Source organism: Salmo salar, chromosome ssa13, assembly GCF_905237065.1.
Source record: "Salmo salar chromosome ssa13, Ssal_v3.1, whole genome shotgun sequence".
Classification (NCBI taxonomy): Eukaryota; Metazoa; Chordata; class Actinopteri; order Salmoniformes; family Salmonidae; genus Salmo; species Salmo salar.
Window position 1 is genome coordinate 85,089,594 of NC_059454.1, and position 23,594 is coordinate 85,113,187.

Sequence of the window (23,594 nt, forward strand, 5' to 3'; positions counted from 1 at the left end):
ATGGTCTGACAATACAGATTCAACCTATTTGTGTCACAGAGCAGTGCCATTGTTCTGTTGTTTAGGCTTTTTTGAGGTGACAGAAGAGTGCCACCCATACCACCTCTATTTCCACAACCCCAGACACCCCATGGTTTCTGCCTGGGCCCAGGGACTCTACCTTCCCCTGATCTACTGATCTGCCTTCCTGGTCACAACAGGAAACAAAAGCCACGCTCTGAGATAACAGTGTGCTGTGATCTCTCTCTCTCTCTCTTTCTGTGATGCGCTAATCTGCTCTTTACCTTTCCACAGAGAGCTGGAGACACACTGAGAGCTGACACTGACAGGTGAGTGAGCATTTCTTCTCCATGGGGATCAACAGGACAGGCCAACTCAATGGCCAGAGAATATTGCCATCGTTTTGTGAGGAACATGGATTTATTTGCTGATTCAGAAATTGATGTGTGGGAGTTTTTTTGCTTAAGCTATGGAGGCAAGTTGTGCTAATTTGAAATTGATTGGTATAATTTCCTCTGAAGTAAATTGAGAGCTTTTCATAAACTATCAAAATGTAATTGATAGATAATTTATCTTGTGAATGCTTTGTATTAGTTACCTACTTCTGCTTCTTGTGAGTGAAGTAAATTTCCGTCATCCTTCCATACCATCATATTCATTATTCTAGTAGAGAGGACTTTTTACCTTCAGTGTGTTGTTACAATGTATTAACTTAAAGATGCAGTGTGGGATCTCACGCACTTACAAATTCCTAACATATTGTACGAATTGGAATTTGTAACATATCATTCGAATTGCTTAAAATTGCGGGATGAAACATATCATACGAAACGGATGATGTACTACATAATTATGGAACATTTTTGGGGACCAGTTACGGCTCATGAGCACTACTTGCAAAACTACTGGCTGAAATTATACAAAAGCTATGGAGCATCTCTTTAATTGAATTGGCCAATAGGCCTCAAGAGAAGGAGATTTTAACAAATCATGAGGGTTGCCAAGCAGAACATATTTCCTTTACCTTTCATTGACCTAAATCTTGTTTCCTGATTCTATTTAAAAAAACACTGTGCTTTGTTTCAATTTATGCTACAATCCTACCCAATTCAACACCTTATCCATAGTCAGTGTTCAGTGGGTGCTCCAACCATGTAGGTTTAAAATGGGGGTCTGGCAGTAGAGAATTCCTCAGTGATGAGTGCTAATAAGGTCATCATAGATAGCCAGCATGAGTAGCACATCCCCTGAGTGGTTTATGTTGCGTCGTGCTGAGCTCTACTGAGACACAGAAACTGTCTGAACCTGATTTCCTGCCACCTGCTCTGTGGTTTAGGTTGCTTCTTTCACTTACTGGAGGCAATACATTATTTTTCCAAGTGTATCAAGCTTTAGATCATTCTCATTGGTAGAATGGATGCACCAGCACTCCGTTTTACACAGAGTTTCTGGATAGGTGAAGGCCTCACTCAGTGTTAGAGTAATTATGTTAAAACCAAGGTGTCAATATGATGGAAAGCTGCTATGTGTTTCACATACAGTCCACTGCATGCTACACATACTTGCTTTACCTAATACACTGACATCCAGTAGAAAATCTACATCTAGTATATCACAAAAGTAAGTAGTGAAACTTAGATTGAGAATGATATGTGATGTCCATTTCTTCAGTCAGTGTCCATGTTCCAGTACCACGCATGGTACCATCTGTCAGTAGAGCCATGTCCAGATGGGAATTCAGGCCAGCCCTGGGGAGGATAATGATGCTGAAATGGGGACTAAGTTCTTTGGGACGAATTCTAGCATGAGATACACTCAGACAAATCAATGTTTCATGTATGTAACTCATGCATTCATGTCAATGGAATATATGCTTTAGTATTTTACTCACATAGATATGAAGTTATAATTCTACCCTTTATTTATGAATAGTATCATTACATTGATAGCAGTACAGGATCAGCTTATCCCCAGATAAAGAGGGTTAGCCTCCATTTTGTTGCATGCTTACTCACCTGATCTTCCCTTTCCCCAGGTATGCTAGTTTTGGCATCGAGAGACAAGGAGGCTCATCCATGAGGAAGGTAAAGCAAATGATATGAAACAGTTAATACTACTGTTACTCCCCTAATATGAGTACTGTACTGTACTTTAGACACCTCTTCTAATCAAACCCTCTCTTCTTCCCTCTCCTTGCAGTCATTTCACTATGCGTCTTTAAGGACTAAGACCAAAAAAAGAACCAAAGGTAAGACATGGGGGATAAACCCATTCACTGTGAGGTTTCTTTTGGTGAACCTTTGTGAATAGTTTTCTTTTATATTAGGATTTGTGATGGGGTTGGAATGATGTTAGGAATTAAGGATACAGTATCATCCAGGGAGTGTTTAGTGTGTCCATGTGTCTATAAGAATTTCCTGTGATATCCTGCTCTCCACCCAGGTTCTCTGACTAGCGCTAGCCGTAGGCGTATCTCCTGTAAGGACCTGGGCCATGGGGACTGTGAGGGCTGGCTGTGGAAGAAGAAGGATGCCAAGGGCTACTTCACCCAGAAGTGGAAGAAGTACTGGTTCATCCTCAAGGACTCCTCGCTCTACTGGTACACCAACCAGAATGTAAGCTGCTCTCTGACAGTACAATACATCCATCAAACATTACTTTATTTTCTCTTATCCACAACAGGCTTGCTGTTTACCAACACGATCTGCAGATTTGTCAGATATAGCAACACTACAGGCCATATTCCAGATACTGAACCATTTACAGTGCCTTCAGAAAATATTCATAACCCTTGCCTTATTCCACATTTTGATGTGTTACAGCCTGAATTCAAAATGGATGTTTCCTTACCAATTTACACACAATACCTCAAAATGACAAAGTGAAAAGATGATTTTAGAAATGTTAGCAAATTGATTGAAAATGAAATACATAAATATCTAATTTACACAAGTAGTCAACAACCCTTGAGTCAATACATGTTAAAATCACCTTTGGCAGCGATTACAGCTGTGAGTATTTCTGGGCAAGTCTCTAAGAGCTTTGCACACCTGGATTGTACAATATTTGCACATTATAATTTTTTTAATTCTTCAAGCTCTGTCAAGTTGGTTGTTGATCATTGCTAGACAGCCATTTTCAAGTCTTGCCAAAGATTTTCAAGACGATTTAAGTCAAAACTGTAACTATGCCACTCAGGAACATTCAATGTCATCTTGGTAAGCAACTCCAGTGTATATTTGGCCTTGTGCTCAAGGTTATTGTCCTGCTCGCTGGCTCTGGCTTGCTGTGTGGCCTTATTTGTCCCACTATTGTTTGTGGAGATATGCTCTGATGAAGGTCAACTGACCGAAAGCTCAGCTATATTAAAATACATTTGCATATGACTGGAAGTGTGCAGAGATTGTTTTCCTGTTTCTCCAGTTTTGCCTTTTGCCTCCAGCACCTTCTCAAATCAGCTTTGGGTGTGCAGTAGATTATGCCTATTATCTATAGGTTATTGCTCTGCTGAAAGGTGAATTTATCTCCCAGTGTCTGTTGGAAAGCAGAGTGAACCAGGTTTTCCTCTAGGATTTTGCCTGTGCTTAGCTCTATTCCGCTTCTTTTTATCATTAAAAACTCCCTAGTCCTTGCCGATGACAAGCATACCCATAACATGATGCAGCCACCACCATGCTTGAAAATATGAAGAGTGGTACTCAGTGATGTGTTGTGTTGGAATTTCCCCCAGCATAACACTTTGTATTCAGGGCATAAAGTTAATTTCTTTGCCACATTGTCTGCACTTTTACTTTAGTGCCTTATTGCAAACAGAAAGCATGTTTTGGAATATTTGTATTCTGTACAGGCTTCCTTCTTTTCACTATGTAATTTAGGTTAGTACTGTGGAGTAACTACAATGTTGAGCCATCCTTAGTTTTCTCCTATCATAGCCATTAAACTCTGTAACTGTTTTAAAGTCACTATTGGCCTCATGGTGAAGTCATGCGTTAGGAAGGATGTCGGTATCTTTGTAGTAACTGGTGGTATTGATACACCATCCAAAGTCCAATGAATAACTTCATCATGCTGAAAGGGATATTCAATGTCTGCTTTTTTGTATTTTTAGCAATAGGTGCCCTGCTTTGCGAGGCATTGGAAAACCTCCCCGGTCATTGTAATTGAATCTGAGTTTGAAATTCATTGCTTGTGTCACGAATCCCACCGAAAGTGGCTCCCCTGCCTGCTCGAGCGGCGCTCGGGGGTCGTCGTCGCCGGTCTACTAGCCACCGCTGATCCCTTTTTCCTTTTCTGTTTGTTTAGTCTTATTGGTTGCACCTGTTCCCTATTGTGTTCTTGATTTGTGTTTATTTAAGCCTGTTTAGCCCGCCCAGGTTTGTGCGGGATTACGTTTACTGTTGTGTGTATTTTTGGATGTGCTGGCTTACGCCTTGTATTCTCTCTCCGGACTGTTTTGCCCGTTGTACTGGGTTGATCATTTGTTTTACGCGCCCGTTGGTTTTGGCGTTGACCGTTTTGTGCCGGGAAGAATAAAGGTCGTTATACTTCACCTCTGCTCTCTGCGCCTGACTCTACCACCACTCCTAGTATCCCGTGACAGCTTGACTGATCGACCTTACAGATAATTGTATGTGTGGTGTACAGAGATGAAAAAATCATGTTAAACACTATTATTGCACACAGAGTGAGTCCATGCAACTTATTATTTGCCTTATTAAGCACATTTTTACTCCTGAACTTATTTAGGCTTGCCATAACAAAAGGGTTGAATACTTATTGACTCAACATTTCAGCTTTTAATTTATTTGTTAACATTTCTAAAAACATAATCCCACTTTGACATTATGGGGTATTGTGTGTACACCAGTGACACAAAATCTCAATTTGAATCCATTATAAATTCAGGATGTAATACAACAAAATGTGGGAAATGTCAAGGGTTTGATAACTTTCTGAAGGCACTGTATGTTGAAGTAACATGTAGTGTACAGCATATTCCAGTATGTCTGGTATACTTAATGAGGTGTGTCATCTCTACAGGCATATGGCAATGTATTGCTTCTTATTTCCCTTACCTCTCCTTTCCTAGGACGAGAAGGCTGAAGGTTTCATCAGCCTACCTGAGTTCCGAATAGATCGAGCGATTGAATGCAGAAGGAAACAGTGAGTGTTTTTGGGATTCATGTTTTATTTTGTCTCTCAAACTTTTAGTGAACCTGGGGATTTAAAAGAAAACACAAAGCCTAAATGAAACACAGAGACAAGCACATCATACATTATTTCCAGCACGAGTGCTTCTGTTTGGCTTCAAAAGGACAACACAGAAACAGATGATGCTGTTGCGTGGCATGACTATTTTATTTCATAAGAAGAGCTTTAAATAGCCATGGCACAAAGTAGTAGAAGTAATAGGTGTCTGTTTCCACCTGAGAAGCTGATTGGGTCACATAGGGATCAGCGGGGGGTCAACTGGCTAGGTGTGGCATGTGCCAGCCAGCCAGGCCTCATGTCCACTATTACAGAGACTACAGCGGTGATAAGCACATCGCATATACAGTACACTTATTTGGCCATTACCAAATGCTCTGAAGCTCGCATTGTACCACGTGGTCTGGATCTAAGGCTAATGGAATGGAATTATGCAAAATGGAGATGTTTAAGCGTCAGATGATCTACAACATTACACAGACTAAATGGATCTTTTTTTCTGCTTCCGTTACAGTGCCTTCAAAGCCTGCCATCCCAAAATCAAGAGTTTCTTCTTTGCCACAGACTGTTTGGAGGAGATGAACAGGTAAGACCAGTGCTCTGATGGTAGGGTTAGTTAGTGTGCTTATTTCATAAAATGCTCTCTTGCAACAGAATGTACAGTAGGTGAACAGCTTATTTTCTTAGGCGTATTATCCGTTTCAGAGCATTCACAGCTGGAGCTGTGACATTGTTCTCCGTACATTCTCAATCAGGAGGAATATGAAAATATACTTTAGACTGTAGTTGTGTTCTACTGAAATGTTATTTTTCTTTGTTTTCTACTGAGATGAAAAAGAGCAGGAAGTATCTTGTTTCAAGGAACCCTCTGGGTCATCAGCTACTGCTTTGTTCATCAGAAACAGTTTCATCTTTCCCTTGTGTTGTGATTGATTCACTTGTTATCATCTCTGGCTCTTTGCTTTGCAATTATGTGGCAGTGTTGATCACAAATTCCCTTTATTGATTGAGTACCACTAACAAAAGAAAGGATGTGAGAGGATTCAGAGATTGCATATCATGCCATCGATATACATTATTTTCTTCAATGCAGACTGTTAAAGGTCAAATGCAGCCGTTTTTTATGTCAATATCAAATCATTTCTGGGTAACAATTAAGTACCTTAAAATGGTCCGAAATCAACAACAAAAAAGCATATTAGAGAAGAGCAATTTCTCAAGCAAGAATGTTGCTAGGATTGTCTGGGAGTGGCCTGAGTGGGAAGGGGAAAACTGAAAACTAGCTGTTATTGGCAGAGGGGTTTAGAAACTTTTCAAACAACTCTTACACTAAAAGGGCATTATCATAATTTTCATAATTTCACAGTATTATTCCAACCTCATAGTCGATATCCTCGCTTATAAACCCAGGATTGTTACACAACTCCCTCCTTTCAAAGAGCGCATCCTCGCGCTAGCTTGCGACTCAACGTCTTATAGGAACGCGCTCACTGGCCAAGCACACACACGTTCGTGGATGCAAGGTCCGATCACTTCTGACACCAATGTAATGAAACAGGCATCAGCGCACTATCGACTGTGCCCCAAAAGCATGCTCGAGCGGCAGAGTCGATATTCGCGCTTATAAACCCAGGGTTGTTACAATATATACATTGCATGCACAATTATTAGGCAAATTGTATTCCTCGGGATTCATTTTATTGTTGAACAAACACAATGCTCTCAGTCAATCCAAAATGTTATTGAACCTCAAACCTGAATGTTTAACAAAGGAAAAGTGAGTTTTGTCTTTCTCAGGGAAATATATAAGTGTGCACAATTATTAGGCAACTATTAGTGTGCAGAATTATTAGTCAACTAAATTACAAAAATAAATTCTCCCAACTCACTTGTTTATTCTCCATTTTTTGAGTAAGTGTAACAGATAAGTAACACAAAATGACAATTATATAACATTTTTGGCCTTTCAAAAATATTCAGTGACCAATATAGCCACCCTTATTTTCAATAACTGCCATGAGCCTTCCATCCATGGAGTCTGTCAGTTTCTTGATCTGTTCACGATCAATTTTCACTGAAGCAGCAACCACAGCCTCCCAAATGCTGTTCAAAAAGGTGTATTGTCTTCCATCACTGTAAATCTCATGTTTGAGAAGGGCCCACAAGTTCTCAATAGGATTTAATTCAGGTGAGGAAGGGGGCCAGGTCATTATTCAGGCATCTTTGAGTCCCTTGCTGGCTAGCCAAGCAGTGGAGTACTTGGATGCATGTGATGGAGCATTGTCCTGCATAAAGATCATGGTCTTCTAGAATGCTGAGGACTTCTTCCTGTACCACTGTTTGACGAAAGAATCTTCCAGAAACTGGCGGTAGATTTGGGAGTTGAGTTTCAGTCCATCTTCAACCCGAAAAGGTCCAACTACCTCATCCTCAATGATAGCAGCCCATACCAGTACCCCTCCTTCACCTTGCTGGCACCTGACTCAAAGTGGTGCCCTGTGTCCATTACTGATCCAGCCACGGGCCGATCCATTTGGTCCATCAAGAGTCACTTTCATTTCATCTGTCCATAAAACCTTTGAAAAATCTGTCTTCAGGTATTTCTTTGCCCAATCTTGACGCTTCAACTTGTGAATCTTATTCAGTGGTGGTCTTGTTTCAGTCTTCTTGACCTTGGCCATGTCTCTGAGCACTTGACACCTTGTACTTTTGAACCCTCCAGGTAGGTTGCAGTTCTGGAATACGGTGGCACTGGAGGATAATGGGTTCCTGGTAGTTTGACATTTAATTCTTCTCAAGTCTTTTGCAGTTCATTTGTGCCTTTTCTTCCCCATTAGTTTTTTGCGCCCCGTTGACTATTCGCAACAAAACGTTTGAATGTCCGGTGGTCACACCTCAATAGTTTAGCTATTTAAAGAGTGTCGCATCCGTCTGAAAGGCATTTTCCATTTTTGGTTTTTCAGTGTCAGTTAAATTTCTTTTTTGGCCCATTTTACCTGAGGTAATGAGGCTGCCTAACAATTTTGCACACCTTGATATAAGGTGTTATTCACTTTCGCCACACCCTCCCTCATTACACAAATACATATCACCTGAAAAAGATTAAATCCAATAAGCATTCAAGTTTATATGGTTTGGAGTTCGAAAATGTGAATAGAAACAATGATAAGATCAGAATACTCACTTGCCTAATAGTTGTGCACGCAGTGTATAAAACACAGAAAAATCTATTTTTTTACTGGACTGGGTCTTTAGTTATGAATATTCTTAAGAAATATAGACTATAGTGCAACATACAAGGCCGGCGTTAAAGGGGCCTGACCCGCCCTACCGTACATCCTTGCCCGTCAAAATTAAATATTTAAATATTGACCGAGACATGCGCCGACAGAAAGACGCATCAATCTCAGTTAAAGCATCCGAGCGAGTGAAACAGCACTCCTCTGTCTCAGTATGGGCAGACCATGTATCTGATGCTGTCTGGACCAAAAGAATATGGCATGTCATACGATTTCTGGCCAGACAGCATCAGATACATGGTCTACCAATACTGAGACATAATGGCTACATATAGAGGGGTGCTGTTTCGCTCGCTCGGGTGCTCTCTACAGTGATATAGTTTCAGCAGAGGAAGAGGCAAAGCAAGAGGGCTCTCTTGCCAAAATCTGTCCAGTATAAATAAGACCAATGCGTTTCTATGGGGAATAATATGCAGACCTAAACTTGTCGCCTGCCTTCCCGCCTTTGGGACAAAGACTCCCATTGTTAGGGCGGAGACATGAGCATCTCATCATTATATGCAGATCTCTAGTTTCAGCCTCTTGCGAATTAGAAAGGAAAGATGGCGGGTGCACAGTTATGGAGACAGATAGCTGCCAAAAGGTTGAATGTATGTATCATTAGGATCGTAAGAAAATCCATACGTAAATTGTTAGGATCGTAAGAAAAGCCATGCGTGAAACATGAAACAAACTGTTAAATTTGATCTGTAAACGTACAAACCCAATGTTACGACTATGAATGAACATTTACACGTTCAATTCTTACTTTATGTCTCCCTTAACTCGGTTACAGATCTTTTTTATACGTACAAACTTTTGTCAGGAATGTGGCATCTGTAAAGGACGAACTGAATGTAGCTAGTCAATCAAGCAACTCCAGCCCAGACGTTACAGTTGCTTTGCAGCTTCCGGTTTCATTTCCAAAATAAATGTCGAGCTTGTTTTAGAACGGCATTCAATAGCAACGTAATACAACTAGATGGCGTAGTATAGGCTTGGGCTTCAGCAAATGACTTGTGTGAGAATGATACTATCAAGATACAGAAGAGCTTTGTCCAGAATAACCGCCTGAGCTGCAAAATAGGAAGTAAATATGATTTAGGCTTGGCCTATTCCACTATCTAAATATGCCATGCTGCTGTGTGTTATTTAATGGCCATATAATTGCATAATTCATTTTTATAGCCGTGTGGGGCTACTGTGGTGATCATGTAACCTAATGAATCACACTTTTTCCAGGATTTGGCCTTATATTAGGCATTTTGACTGTTGTATTAGTGAATTCCACTCTGTATGCAGGCTTGTTATAGCCATTTGCATTGCACAACCCCATCATGCAGAGGCTATATCCATATCAATAAATGAGACATAACAAAATATTGATTAACCTCTCTAGGGTCGGCGGGACGAAATCGTCCCACCTACGTAACAGCCAGTGGAATCCTGTGGCGCGTTATTCAAATACCTTAGAAATGCTATTACTTCAATTTCTCAAACATATGACTATTTTACACCATTTTAAAGACAAGACTCTCATTAATCTAACCACACTGTCCGATTTCAAAAAGGCTTTACAATGAAAGCAAAACATTAGATTATGTCAGCAGAGTACCCAGCCAGAAATAATCAGACACCCATTTTTCAAGCTAGCATATAATGTCACAAAAACCCAGAAGACAGCTAAATGCAGCACTAACCTTTGATGATCTTCATCAGATGACAACCCTAGGACATTATGTTATACAATACATGCATGTTTTGTTCAATCAAGTTCATATTTATATCAAAAACCAGCTTTTTACATTAGCATGTGACGTTCAGAACTAGCATACCCCCCGCAAACTTCCGGTGAATTTACAAAAAATTTACTAAATTACTCACGATAAACGTTCACAAAAAGCATAACAATTATTTTAAGAATTATAGATACAGAACTCCTCTATGCACTCGATATGTCCGATTTTAAAATAGCTTTTCGGTGAAAGCACATTTTGCAATATTCTCAGTAGATAGCCCGGCATCACAGAGCTAGCTATTTAGACACCCAGCAAGTTTAGCCTTCACCAAACTCCGATTTACTATTAGAAAAGTTTGATTAACTTTGGTGTTCTTCGTCAGAATGCACTCCCAGGACTTCTACTTCAATAACAAATGTTGGTTTGGTCCCAAGTAATCCATAGTTATATCCAAACAGCGGCGTTTTGTTCGTGCGTTCAAGACACTATCCGAAAGGGTAAAGAAGGGTGACGAGCACGACGCATTTCGTGACAAAAAATTTATAAATATCCCATTACCGTACTTCGAAGCATGTCAACCGCTGTTTAAAATCAATTTTTATGCCATTTTTCTCGTAAAAAAGCGATAATATTCCGACCGGGAAAGAAAGAAAGAAAATAAAGCACGGGGTCGACTCATGCACGCGCCTAAGCCCATTGTCCTCTGATCGGCCACTTGCCAAAAGCGCAAATGTGTTTCAGCCAGGGGCTGCCTCGATATCATTCAGCTTTTTCCCAGGCTCTGAGAGCCTATGGGAGCCGTGGGAAGTGTCACGTTACAGCAAAGATCCTCAGTCTTCAATAAACAGAGACAAGAAGAACAAGATCTTGTCAGAGAGGGCACTTCCTGTAAGGAATCTTCTCAGGTTTTTGCCTGCCATATGAGTTCTGTTATACTCACAGACACCATTCAAACAGTTTTAGAAACTTTAGGGTGTTTTCTATCCAAAGCCAATAATTATATGCATATTCTAGTTACTGGGCAGGAGTAGTAACCAGATTAAATCGGGTACGTTTTTTATCCGGCTGTGTCAATACTGCCCCCTACCCCCAACAGGTTAAGTCTTGGCTATAACTGGTCCTGAGCAAAATAGCCAAGAGGTCCCACATGTTCAAGACTATCTATAGCCTATTCTTATTGCCAGATCTGTTTTCCCTATCAGCCACTGCATGTGCTTCTTCAACTATTTTGTTTCAAATGTATTTAGAGGCTATATTTAGAAGCCTGGGAGCTAGGGTCTCTTTTTAAGGGGAGGCCTATAATAAAAAGTTATAAAACACAAATAGAGTTCTTAAATTATTCCGCAAGACACCAGTACCCAAAATGATAGCCTAAATTGCAATGCCTATAAGTTGAAGGCCTATTTTTGTATTTGGATAAGCCTAAATTAAACATTGAATTATTAAAGTCATAGGCTAAATAACTTTGGAGAATTTAGACCATTGTGAATACACACATGGATTTCAATAAACAAGTGGATAAGACTGTTCTATTCTCTTTGATTTAGTTCCTATTGTAACTCAGACAAATGATAGAATGGATGACATACTGACTGACTGAACTGAATAAAAGATGAATTAAACGTTCAAATATGTTGGAATGACGAGTTGCACGTATCATGCATGCTCTGCGTTTTATTTGGCTAGTAGGCAAATAGGCCTACATTAGAGTATAATGACTCTATGGCTGCATGCCTCCAGAAGGGAATCTTCTGAGGCTGAGTGGTTCTTTTCCGAATGCGCATGGTGCTGTGGTGCTGCATGGAGATCACAAGCTCTTCAACTGGGCAGCAGTGTCGCTATGGAGGGAATAACCTGTATGGAGACTACCTAAGACCACTGCAACAGAGTTATTGTAAAGTGTGAGAATAAGCTTATGCCAGATTTAGCCTACATTTAACGTCTCCCTTGTTAATTTCGAAGTCCATATGTTCATGACCCGATTAATATGAATAATGTCAAATTATTTACAATTATTTTTAACCCCTCCTACATAATATGCTTTGGCAAGATTTTGAGTGATAAATAAATGTCAAAATATTCTATAAAAATATATTTTCCATGGCAAAGTCTCCAGTGGTCATACATAATTCATAGATTCAACAAACATCTATCATTATTCTATGTTTCATTATTCCTGGTTGATACTACTGGTTATGATTGCAGACAGAGCACAGAGAATGGGATGGTGCAATATTGAATTAGTCATATTTTGATAAGGTGCATGCATGGGGATATCCATGTCACCCAGAGATATGCCCATTCTGTAGAGATGCACCTAGTGGACTGAAACTTCACTGTTGTAGGCATAATACAGCTAGTGCTATCTAGACTTGCGCTGGCAAACAAATCCATTACATTAGCTACCTACATGTGAAGTAAACTCATCTGAGTAATAGAGAATGGAGACTTTTAACTTGAAAACGTGCAGGATACCTCTTTCCAGTTTCCCTGACTTCCGTGTTTTTTATACTGTGTTATGCTTGTTCGTGTAGCACTCCTCACAGGCCGTTTGGTGTACATTTTTTTTGTTGGTGAGATGAAACTGCCAAAACTCAGAAAGTTATTATTGTACATCAGAATTGCAACACAAGACTTGTTCAAGCCTAAAACGTTTGTCTGTAATCGCAACATGGTGTTTGTATGTTCACAGATGAAATTTCACACTTACATTTCATGTTTCACGCATGGCTTTTCTTATGACCCTAATGATACGTACATTCAACCTTTTGGCAGCTATCTAGTTCCATAAACAGTGCACTGTTAGGATGCTGGATTTCCCTAAAATAAATGGATGTTTAGCCAAAATTATATAATTAATCCTGTCTACACAAAATCATTCAAAATACTTCACCGGGGAGCATGACTTATCCACAGAGGATCATTAGCTTCTTTAAAATAATGGCTGTGGATTGTTTGGGAAGCCCGCAATTTGATTAGTGCGCGTGGTAATAGGTCTAGCTGATTGAGTTGCGGCTGTCAGTGAAAAGCATCTGAAATATATGTGAAGATAATGTGTCTTTAGTATAATTTAAAATGTTGCATCAAGAAGGGGAGAAGGTGTGGCGAAGATATGGTTTGTCTCTTTTCAGAATACATGCATATGTAAGAAGGGCCCATTTGCCAATGTCTGATTTCTGATTGTCTTAACTGACCACGTACACCACTCATTTTTTTCTTCGCCTCACACAAGTCAACAGTCTTTTTTTTTAACATCCATTGCGCATGATAGTTCCCCAGTCTTTGAAAAATCTTTCCAACACTCCCGTTCTCTGTGTGAAAAGAGCAAAATATAGTGGAAACGTCATAAAAACTGCTTTCTGTCCCGGGCTCACTGGAGCAGGAAACTTTAAGGGCCTGGAATAGGCAAGTTGATACACTGTTGCAAGTTTGTTAACGACAGCTTCGGACTGAACCCTCTGATGATTTGATGCAATGTTGAACTTCACTGGCAATAGCTCAAGTCAAGACAGAAAGAAAGGGAGGCAGAGATGCGGAGAAGAGAGATGAATGTGATTGAAAGAACCAGAATTTTCATTTGGATATTTTCTACTGTTCTTATTTGTCAGCTTTAGGCCTATGTATTTTACTTAGTTGTTGTTGGACGTTATAGGCCTATTCAGTGGCGATTTTAGCATGTAAATCTTGGTGTGGCAAACAATTATTTATTTTTGATGCATGCCAGCAAAGCCACTACACAACACAACACTAAACAATACATTCATTGCACTATAACGGTGACCAACCGTGCCCACAACCTGTTAGGGTCTACGTATTCACCATGGAGTGAATCCTTACCACAGCTACACCTGGCTATCAGCGGACCCTTGTCTGGCAGCGAAACAGTTCATTCAGCCTCATTTACAGGCTTTTTAAAAAACATAGCTGATATGGCTGACTTGTTAAACAAATGTGGTTTCTACTAGTGAGATGTGAGATGTACAAACTATGGCATAGGGGAACAATGAGCGGATAAGAGGCAATCCATAATTTCAATTAAGACATTAATGAGCGAGCTAGGACGGAGGTAGTCAATATAACTATTTGTTCAGCACTTTTGAAATGTACAGCGACAGAATTCAGAAAATCGTCCATTCTTTAAGTATTCTCCCTGTACACCAAGTCAGAACCGTAGCATAAGTAAAGGGGGCAAATAAGCAGACAATGAAAGCTCTTACAATATTCAGTGATTACATTTCTCTAAAACAGGCTATAGGCTGTTTTAGAGCACCATCAAGTTTATATGTGCACCATAAAGTCAGAACAGTAGGCTAAATTATGAGGAAGGAAATTGACCAAATTAATAGGGTGAGGCACATAACAGCTTACTTCACAACATACACTTGGTATTACTTTCTTGGCTACAGTATACTTATCTCCCTGGCATATTACATTGTTTATGCAGCAGCATACAAGACATTTGGACTCACCTTGTTGTGCTGTGCTCACTTCAACAGGAAGGTGGCGCGGCGGTCCTTCTTGTGGGCTCTAGAAAGAGGCCCGAGATCCCGACTTGGAATGCCGAGTTGGATGACCGTTCAAAATTATTTTCCGTATTTTCAGAGTTGCAGCTAGTTTTATCTGAGTTCCCAGTTGTCTTGAACTCAATGAAGTCTGAGATTTCTCAGTTCCAAGTTTCCAGTTGTTTTGAACGTGGCAGAAGTCATGCTGGATTGACAGCATGGCAAGTGTATTCAAACTTTTCTGGCCCATGGCGTTACACCCAAACAAGGGCACTGCGTTCATCCACCTCTGGCCTGCTGGCCCCCCTACCTCTGCGGAAGCACAGTTCCCGCTCAGTCCAGTCAAAACTGTTTGCTGCTCTGGCACCCCAATGGTGGAACAAGCTCCCTCACAACGCCAGGACAGCGGAGTCAATCACCACCTTCCGGAGACACCTGAAACCCCACCTCTTTAAGGAATACCTGGATATAGATGTACTATTGTAAAGTGGTTGTTCCACTGGATATCATAAGGTGAATGCACCAATTTGTAAGTCGCTCTGGATAAGAGCGTCTGCTAAATGACGTAAATGTAAATGTTACCTGCTTTTTTGTGATATCCAATTGGTAGTTACGATCTTGTCTCATTGATGCAACTCCCCTACGGACTCGGTGAAGGTCGAGAGCAAGGCCGCACTGCTTCTTGACACACTGCTCGCTTAACCCGGAAGCCAGCCGCACCAATGTGTCAGAGGAAACATTGTCGAACTGACAACCGAAGTCAGCTTGCAGGTGACCGGCCCACCACAAGGAGTTGCTAGAGCACGATGAGGGCCTGCCAAACCCTCCCCTAACCCTAACGACGCTGGGCCAATTGTGGACCGCCTCATGGGTCTCCGCCTCATGTCACAGCCGGCTGTGTCACAGCCGGCTGTGACACAGCCTGGGATCGAACCTGGGACTGCAGTGGCGCCTTAGCACTCATTATTGAATTTGCAATTTCCAACTTGTTGTGTAATGTTTATGTCCAATGGCTGATGAGCACCGATATGTTTTTATCTATAATTTCTCTTCATATGACAAGGATTGAAAGGGATTTGCCAGTAGATTGACGACTTGATGCATGACGATGACTGCTAGCTTGTTAGCTAAGATTTTGAAAGTATCATGTTGACATGATCAGTCCAATCAAAGCTACGGTAGATATAACGTGATTTGACGTCATTTTATCTTTGGCCAATGACCTTGAGACTTCTTGGATGGGCACTTCTAATGTAAGTCTATGGCAGCACCCAAGGGGCTTAAATTTCCGAGCTGTACCCGTAGATTTTGTGGTGACGTAGTGTCCCCATCAGTGACAGAACACTGAGCCAATCACGGCGCAACTAGAGAACATTACCAACCCCAACGCTCCGTATTTTCAGCTGGCTGCCCCACCACCACAGAAAGCACTGAGCTAGGCTGAAAAAACCTGCATTTTGGAGCTGTCTTACTCAAGAAAGCAAAACAGAGAACATGTTTGTATGCGGCTTTATTAACTCATAAAAAATATATAATTACATTGGTATGTGACACGTATTAATGCCAAAGTAACATGCAAAACAGAAAAAAAAATATATATATATATACAGTTGAAGTTGGAAGTTTAAATCAAATCAAATCAAATGTATTTACATAGCCCTTACATCAGCTGATATATCAAAGTGCTGTACAGAAACCCAGCCTAAAACCCCAAACAGCAAGCAATGCAGGTGTAGAAGCAAGTTGGCTAGGAAAGACTCCCTAGAAAGGCCAAAACCTAGGAAGAAACCTAGAGAGGATCCAGGCTATGAGGGGTGGCCAGTACTCTTCTGGCTGTGCTGGGTGGAGATTATAACAGAACATGGCCAAGATGTTCAAATGTTCATAAATGACCAGCATGGTCAAATAATAGTAATCACAGTGAACAGATCAAGTTTACATACACTTAGGTTGGAGTCATTAAAACTTGTTTTTCAACCACTCAACCACAGTTTTGGCAAGCCGGTTAGGACATCTAATTTGTGCATGACACACACAAGTAATTTTTCCAACAATTGTTTACAGACAGATTATTTCACTTATAATTCACTGTATCACAATTCCAGTGGGTCAGAAGTTACATACACTAAGTTGACTGTGCCTTTAAACAGCTTGTAAAATTCCAGAAAATTATGTCATGGCTTTAGAAGCTTCTCATAGGCTAATTGACAACATTTGAGTCAATTGGAGGTGTCCCTGTGGATATATTTCAAGGCCTTCTTTCAAACTCAAACTTGCTTGACATCATGGGAAAATCAAAAGAAATCAGCCAAGACATCTGGTTCATCCTTGGGAGCAAGTCTGGTTCATCCTTGGGGTTCATCCTCCCAAGGATGAACAAGTCTGGTTCATCCTTGGGAGCAATTTCCAAACGGCTGAAGGTACCATGTTCATCTGTACAAACAATAGTACACAAGTATAAACACCATGGGACCATGCAGCCGTCATACCGCTCAGGAAGGAGACACATTCTGTCTCCTAGAGATGAACGTACCTTGGTGTGAAAAGTGCAAATCAATCCCAGAACAACAGCAAAGGACCTTGTGAAGATGCTGGAGGAAACAGGTACAAAAGTATCTATATACACAGTAAAACGAGTCCTATATCGACATAACCTGAAAAGCCGCTCAGGAAGGAAGAAGCCACTGCTCCAAAACCACCATAAAAAAGCCAGACTACGGTTTGCAACTGTACACGAGGACAAAGATCGTACTTTTTGGAGAAATGTCCTCTGGTCTGATGAAACAAAGATAGAACTGTTTGGCCATAATTACCATCGTTATGTTTGGAGGAAAAAGGGGGAGGCTTGCAAGCTGAAGAACACTATGGGGGTGGCAGCATCATGCTGTGGGGGTGCTTTGCTGCAGGAGGGACTGGTGCACTTCACAAAATAGATGGCATCATGAGGTAGAAAAATTATGTGGATATATTGAAGCAACATCTCAAGACATCAGTCAGGAAGTTAAAGCTTGGTCGCAAATGGGTCTTCCAAAGGGACAATGACCCCAAGCATACTTCCAAAGTTGTGGCAAAATGGCTTAATGACAACAACGTCAAGATATTGGAATGGCCATCACAAAGCCCTGACCTCAATCCCATAGAAAATTTGTGGGCAGAACTGAAAAAGCACATGCGAGCAAGGAGGCCTAGAAACCTGACTCAGTTACACCAGCTCTGTCAGGAGGAATGGGCCAAAATTCACCAAAATTATTGTGGGAAGCTTGTGGAAGGCTACCCGAAACGTCTGACCTAAGTTAAACAATTTAAAGGCAATGCTACCAAATACTATTTGAGTGTTTGTAAACTTCTGACCCACTGGGAATGTGATGAAAGAAATAAAAGCTGAAATAATTCATTCTCTCTACTATTATTCTGACATTTCACATTCTTAAAATAAAGTGGTGATCCTAACTGACCTAAAACAAGGAATGTTTACTAGGATTAAATGTCAGGAATTGTGAAAAACTGAGTTTAAATGTATTTGGCTAAGGTGTATGTAAACTTCTGACTTCAACTGTATTTTTTAGCTAAATGCAGCCTACAGCTGCATTGGCCTGTAGGCTATCTACATTTACATTTTAGTAATTTAGCAGACGCTCTTATCCAGAGCGACTTACAGTAGTGAATGCATACATTTTTTCCGTACTGGTCCCCCGTGGGAATTGAACCCACAACCCTGGCGTTGCAAACACCATGCTCTACCAACCTATCTCTGAGTTCTATGCTCTCATTTCTTTAGTCACTAATGGTTCACAGTGTATCAGTGTATCTATGACAGAGGCTAGTGCTCTCGCCATAGTTTTAGATTTATATCATTTAAGGCCTACTTCGGATTTTTATGATTAACCATTTTTTAAATGAAACTGTTCCTGAAAATGTGCATTTAAAAATAATCATAACTGGCACGCAGATCGGTAGAAATGGTAGGATGAATTGTAAACTTCCCCAAACTTGAAATTCACCAGTTGCCTATGGTCTTTACTATTACACCCATTTAAAAAATGTATGCAAGTGCGTGCACACATAGGAGGTCGCATGAAAAAATGGGCCGCCTATGGAAATCAAAGGCCCCTCCAACTGATTTGTTCAGGCGGCGAGTCTGGCAACATAACACATTTCAAACTTCCTACCACTCCCTGTATGGTATCAGTTAGTCGATTAACCATCTCATGTTGTGAATCTGCACCCTGTCTTCTTACCCATTTTAGATGGATGAACCGGCTGGGGCTGGCGGCGATTGGCTACACACCCGACGATAAAGTTTCTCGCCCTGATGAAGGTAGGACAATCTGACTAGATGTTTAGTGACATCAGACAACATCCTGTTGTGATGTGGAAATTAAATGATTTTAGGACATTGACGTAAAATGTTACATGAGTGTGTTAGATCAATACCTATTGTACTGTAGTGCAATACTGACAGTATTGGCATGGATGAGGTCACCCAAGCTGTTTATCTTATTGATGTTCAACTTTGATGTGTGTTTCAGATTACTGGAGTGAGAGTGACCAGGATGAGATTGATGGTTCTATGACCCTGAAACAAGAGGGCATGTCATCACGCTGTGATACCTACCACCGCACCCCGTCTGTGAGTGCAGGCATCTGGTCCACATTCTGGAACACACACACACACACACACACACACACACACACACACACACACACACACACACACACACACACACACACACATACACACCAGTGGCGGTCGGTGCTATTTAAGATGAGGGAGGGCAATTTTTTTTTTTCACAAGCATGGCCTTATTTCTATTATAGCATATTGGATGACTGTCATTCATATTCCATTCACTCAGTTCAATGTAACATTGATAGGTTTAAGCTACAGTACTACATGATACTCTAATTTCCCTATACCCATCATGAGTTTGCTACAGGTAGAGAGAAAAGACACTGACACATGGACAGACAGTGACACATTCAAAACCACCTTGCACCCTCTTGCCTGCGTCTAGCTGATCTAGGGTGTAATCATTAGTCCAACAGTTGCAAACGAGAGTTTCTATTGGACAAATTCAGATATGTTTATTCCCATTTTCGTTCCGTTTGCTTCTGTTTATGAAATGTTTTTCGACAGAATCAGCTAAATGAATGCACCCCTGATCACACGTAAACACAGTTAACTTTCATAGCGGCCACGTTGTATTCTTTCTCGCATCTATGCGCTCTCCCCCTCTCACCTTTTCCCTTCGTATGTGGACTTCAATGCACAACAAATCAGCTGTCTGTGACCAGGCGAAAAAAACCTTTTTAAGCCAAACCGTATCATAACCGCTACACACAGCCTACATCATTGTCACCATATTAGCTAAAGTAACGTCATAGACAACATAGCTTATAGAACTAATGTGTTAGTAAACCAACTACAATCATGCAGTAACGTTACGGTGTATAGTCAGTAAGCAGTTTAGCAGTTACACCGACAGATCCTGGTGGCAATAAATTAGTGAAACCAAAAGCTTACCTTGACTTGGAAGAGTTCCAGTGTTGTGTTGGATAGTCATAACCAGCTAGCTAACATAGCATCCTTCTGTTTGAGCAGGGTGTTTGAGTAGGCCAAACTAGCTAGCTGCATTTGTGAAACAAAGTGTTTTTTTATTTTTCTGAAATGTATATTGTCTTTCTCTCTCCTTGAGTCTCTCCTAGCTGTAGCTTATGCTTTCAGTAATATATTAATTGTCTGATCCTTTGATTGGGTGACACCATGTCAGTTCATGCTGCAAGAGCTCTGATAAGTTGGAGGTTGTCCTCTGGAAGTTGTCATGATTACTGGAAGGGGGTGAGAACCATTTGAAGTCAATGTACCCTGAGGAGGACGGAAGCTAGCTGTCCTCCGGCTACACCATGGTGCTACCCTACAGAGTGCTGCTGAGGCTACTGTAGACCTTCATTGCAAAACCGTGTGTTTTAATCAATTATTTGGTGACATATGAATATATTTAGTATAGTTTTATCTGAAAAGGATAACTTTTTAAATGTTTCAAAACATTTTTTTAAATGAAATTCACTGAGGAGGATTGTCCTCCTCTTCCTCCTCTGAGGAGCCTCCACTGATACGCACACTTATGCTTACACTCATACAATACATAATGACCCTATCATTAAATACCTCTGTCCACTGGTGCCCTTCCAGGTGAACTCCTCCAGTCCATTCCCTGAGCGCCACTTCTCCAGTGAGTCCACGTACTCCCACTCCTCTGCTGAGGATTCCCGTCCGGACTTCCCCGTGAGCACCCACTCCTCCGGCTGCCGCCCCACCCTCCGTGACACCCAACGCCGCTCCTGGCAGGACCTAATCGAGACGCCTCTCACCAGCTCGGGCCTCCACTTCCTGCAGACGGTGCCGGGGGAGGGTGACAGGGGCGACGGAGGCTACGGCAGCGGCCACATGGGAATGGGTCAGCTGCTCATGTCCCCTGAGCGCCGGCGTCAGGCCACACTTCCCGCCCAGAGGCGGCGGCAACCTGACAGAGATGGGCCCTTCCCATTGGTGGACATAGAGGAGCGCGAGCAGCGCCTCCACCACTGTACCCATAAGCAGCGCAGCCAGAGCCTGCCCCGGAACAGAGACGTGCAGGGCATCAAGGGCAGCCTGCGCCCAGCAGGACCCTCAGAGGAGAGAAGTGAGGACGATGAGGTGCCATTCAGAAAGCACAACTCCAAAAAAAAACAAGGTACTTCCTGCTCTCACCAGGCTTCTCTTTAGGACTCCTCAGATTTCAAGTTACTGTTTAAAAAATACACATATACCTGGTTATGCCTTGATTATATACTCATTTGATGACATGGTTAGGGTTGCAAAATTCTGTGAACTTAATAAATTCCCTGGTTTTCCCGAAATCCCAGTTGGAAGATTCCTGGAATTAGGAGTATGTAGAAAACCTGGATCCTCCAACCACTATTTCTGGAAAACCAGGGAATTTATTGAAAGTTCACAGAATTTTGCAACCCTAGACAAGGTACTTTGTAAAGCTTTTATCCAAGTTAAAATGGTTGAATAAGGTTTAGTACAGAGCTTAGAAATCCTGTCCTAATTTCCCTGCTCAGATTCTCGGTCTAAAGAGCGAGGCCATGATCATGAGGGAGTGGATGGCTTTCATGAGCTGTACCGCTCCATAGAGCAGGCCAGCCTGTCTGCCCTGGGGGAGCAGAGGCCCTCCACCAAACAGGAGTTCAGACGCTCCTTCGTCAAGCGCTGCAATGACCCTGTCATCAACGACAAGCTGCACCGCATTCGTGCCCTGCGCAGCACGCTCAAGGTACGGAGAGGAAGGGACACATCCACAGGGCAGGCTGTGGGGCAGTCATAGGCAGTGTTTTCCCCAAGTATATGGAGTAGCCAGTCAAATATGAAAAGTAGCCAGCCAGGGAGTTTCGGACTTTGGGGTTCCGGAGGTGCTTTCCCTCCTGGAATTTTTTTTTTTCAGAACAAGCTCTATTTTGGTGGCCTCTGGTACATTTTAATGCCTTGATTCCATCCAAAATACACAGCAAACAAACAAATCAAATAGTATTGGTCACATACACATATTTAGCAGATGTTATTGCGTGTGTAGCGAAATGCTTGTATGACTTTACATTCCAGATTGGTTATATGAGTTGTGGTACTGAGTAGAAAGACATGACTTAGCAATTAAAATGACTGAAAATGTATGAATTCAGTGTGTTGTTAGTTGTATTGGATATCATCTAGGCCTAGGTAAAATAAGCTTATTTTTTCAACCTTTAACCTGTCTTCTCTTGAGATTAAAGTCATATTTATAGTTTTGCTGCAAGATATGAATTGCCACAATGATGTTTGTTCTTCAAATTATGTATTTTATTGGCTCTGTGGCTGTGGACACTAAGGGTAAGGAAACCAGTGTGTAATTTTGTAATTTGGGGGAACTATCCCTTTAACAGTTTGGCCTGTCAATCATTCACTGTGGGTGGGATTGTCAGTGGAGGGGGCTGGATGTTTCAGAGTTGGTGGGGTTTTAGACCTGTCAATCATTCACTGGGGGTTGGACTTAGAGGGAAGGCGGTAGCTTAGTAATATAGTCAGAAAAACTAGTCGAGTCAACACTTTCAATTTAGTATATTGTGGCAAGTTTCGACATGGGCTTCAAGTCCTAGGAAAATACAAACAAGATATTTGGTTTACTTGTTCCGATGAGATACCATGGACATGTAACTACATTGTATGATTTATGAATAGCAAAGTATATTGGAGATTGACTTTATTCAGTCAGTTCGACACCTTTTATAAACTAGTCAACACTTGCTGTTCGATCTTCAATCAAAGCACAGGAAATAGCCTGTGCCCCGACTCCGTGGCTGGCTATATAAAATACACAAAAGAAAATAGTTGAATGTGCCACAAAACAATAATTAAGTGGATTTCAAGTCATCATTACCAGTTACATTACATGGGGCGTGTAAATTCACTCACAGGAGACGATGAAGAAGCATGTACCGAGAGTTGGGACAGACAGCAGACTGACAAACCAGCAGTGTTTCCCTGTCATCGCTCGCTTTATGACTGACAGGCGCCTTTCCTACCAATAGGTCACTAGAAGATGCATATCGTTTATTCTAGGGGGAGAAGGCTATACTGACTTTTCTGACTAGCGAATTTAAACTTTTAAATGAAAAGAAGCCTAGTTCATTTATGAAGTGGAAAAAGTTGCCGGACAATAATCAGTCTGTTATCGACTGGTTAGCCGACGGCCAGCGCTTAGGGAAAACACTGCAAAGGGCAAATATGAATGGTATAGGATGTTACAGGTCCAACAGGTGGCTGTCTATAGCGATGCGAGGGGGGTGGC

At 41.4% G+C, this 23,594-nt stretch overlaps 1 protein-coding gene across 2 annotated transcripts in view; it reads left to right on the forward strand.

The window, feature by feature from the left end:
• Positions 1 to 23,594, forward strand: part of LOC106568034 (connector enhancer of kinase suppressor of ras 2) — a 77,404-nt gene that overhangs the window by 51,331 nt on the left and 2,479 nt on the right. For both annotated transcript variants that reach the window (XM_045692308.1, XM_045692307.1), the window contains 10 exons: positions 295 to 329; positions 2,036 to 2,084; positions 2,200 to 2,248; positions 2,443 to 2,615; positions 5,090 to 5,163; positions 5,723 to 5,794; positions 18,975 to 19,045; positions 19,257 to 19,357; positions 20,921 to 21,461; positions 21,835 to 22,046. In XM_045692308.1, coding sequence (XP_045548264.1) covers positions 295 to 329; positions 2,036 to 2,084; positions 2,200 to 2,248; positions 2,443 to 2,615; positions 5,090 to 5,163; positions 5,723 to 5,794; positions 18,975 to 19,045; positions 19,257 to 19,357; positions 20,921 to 21,461; positions 21,835 to 22,046 — 1,377 coding nt within the window. The remainder of the gene's footprint in view (positions 1 to 294; positions 330 to 2,035; positions 2,085 to 2,199; positions 2,249 to 2,442; positions 2,616 to 5,089; positions 5,164 to 5,722; positions 5,795 to 18,974; positions 19,046 to 19,256; positions 19,358 to 20,920; positions 21,462 to 21,834; positions 22,047 to 23,594) is intronic.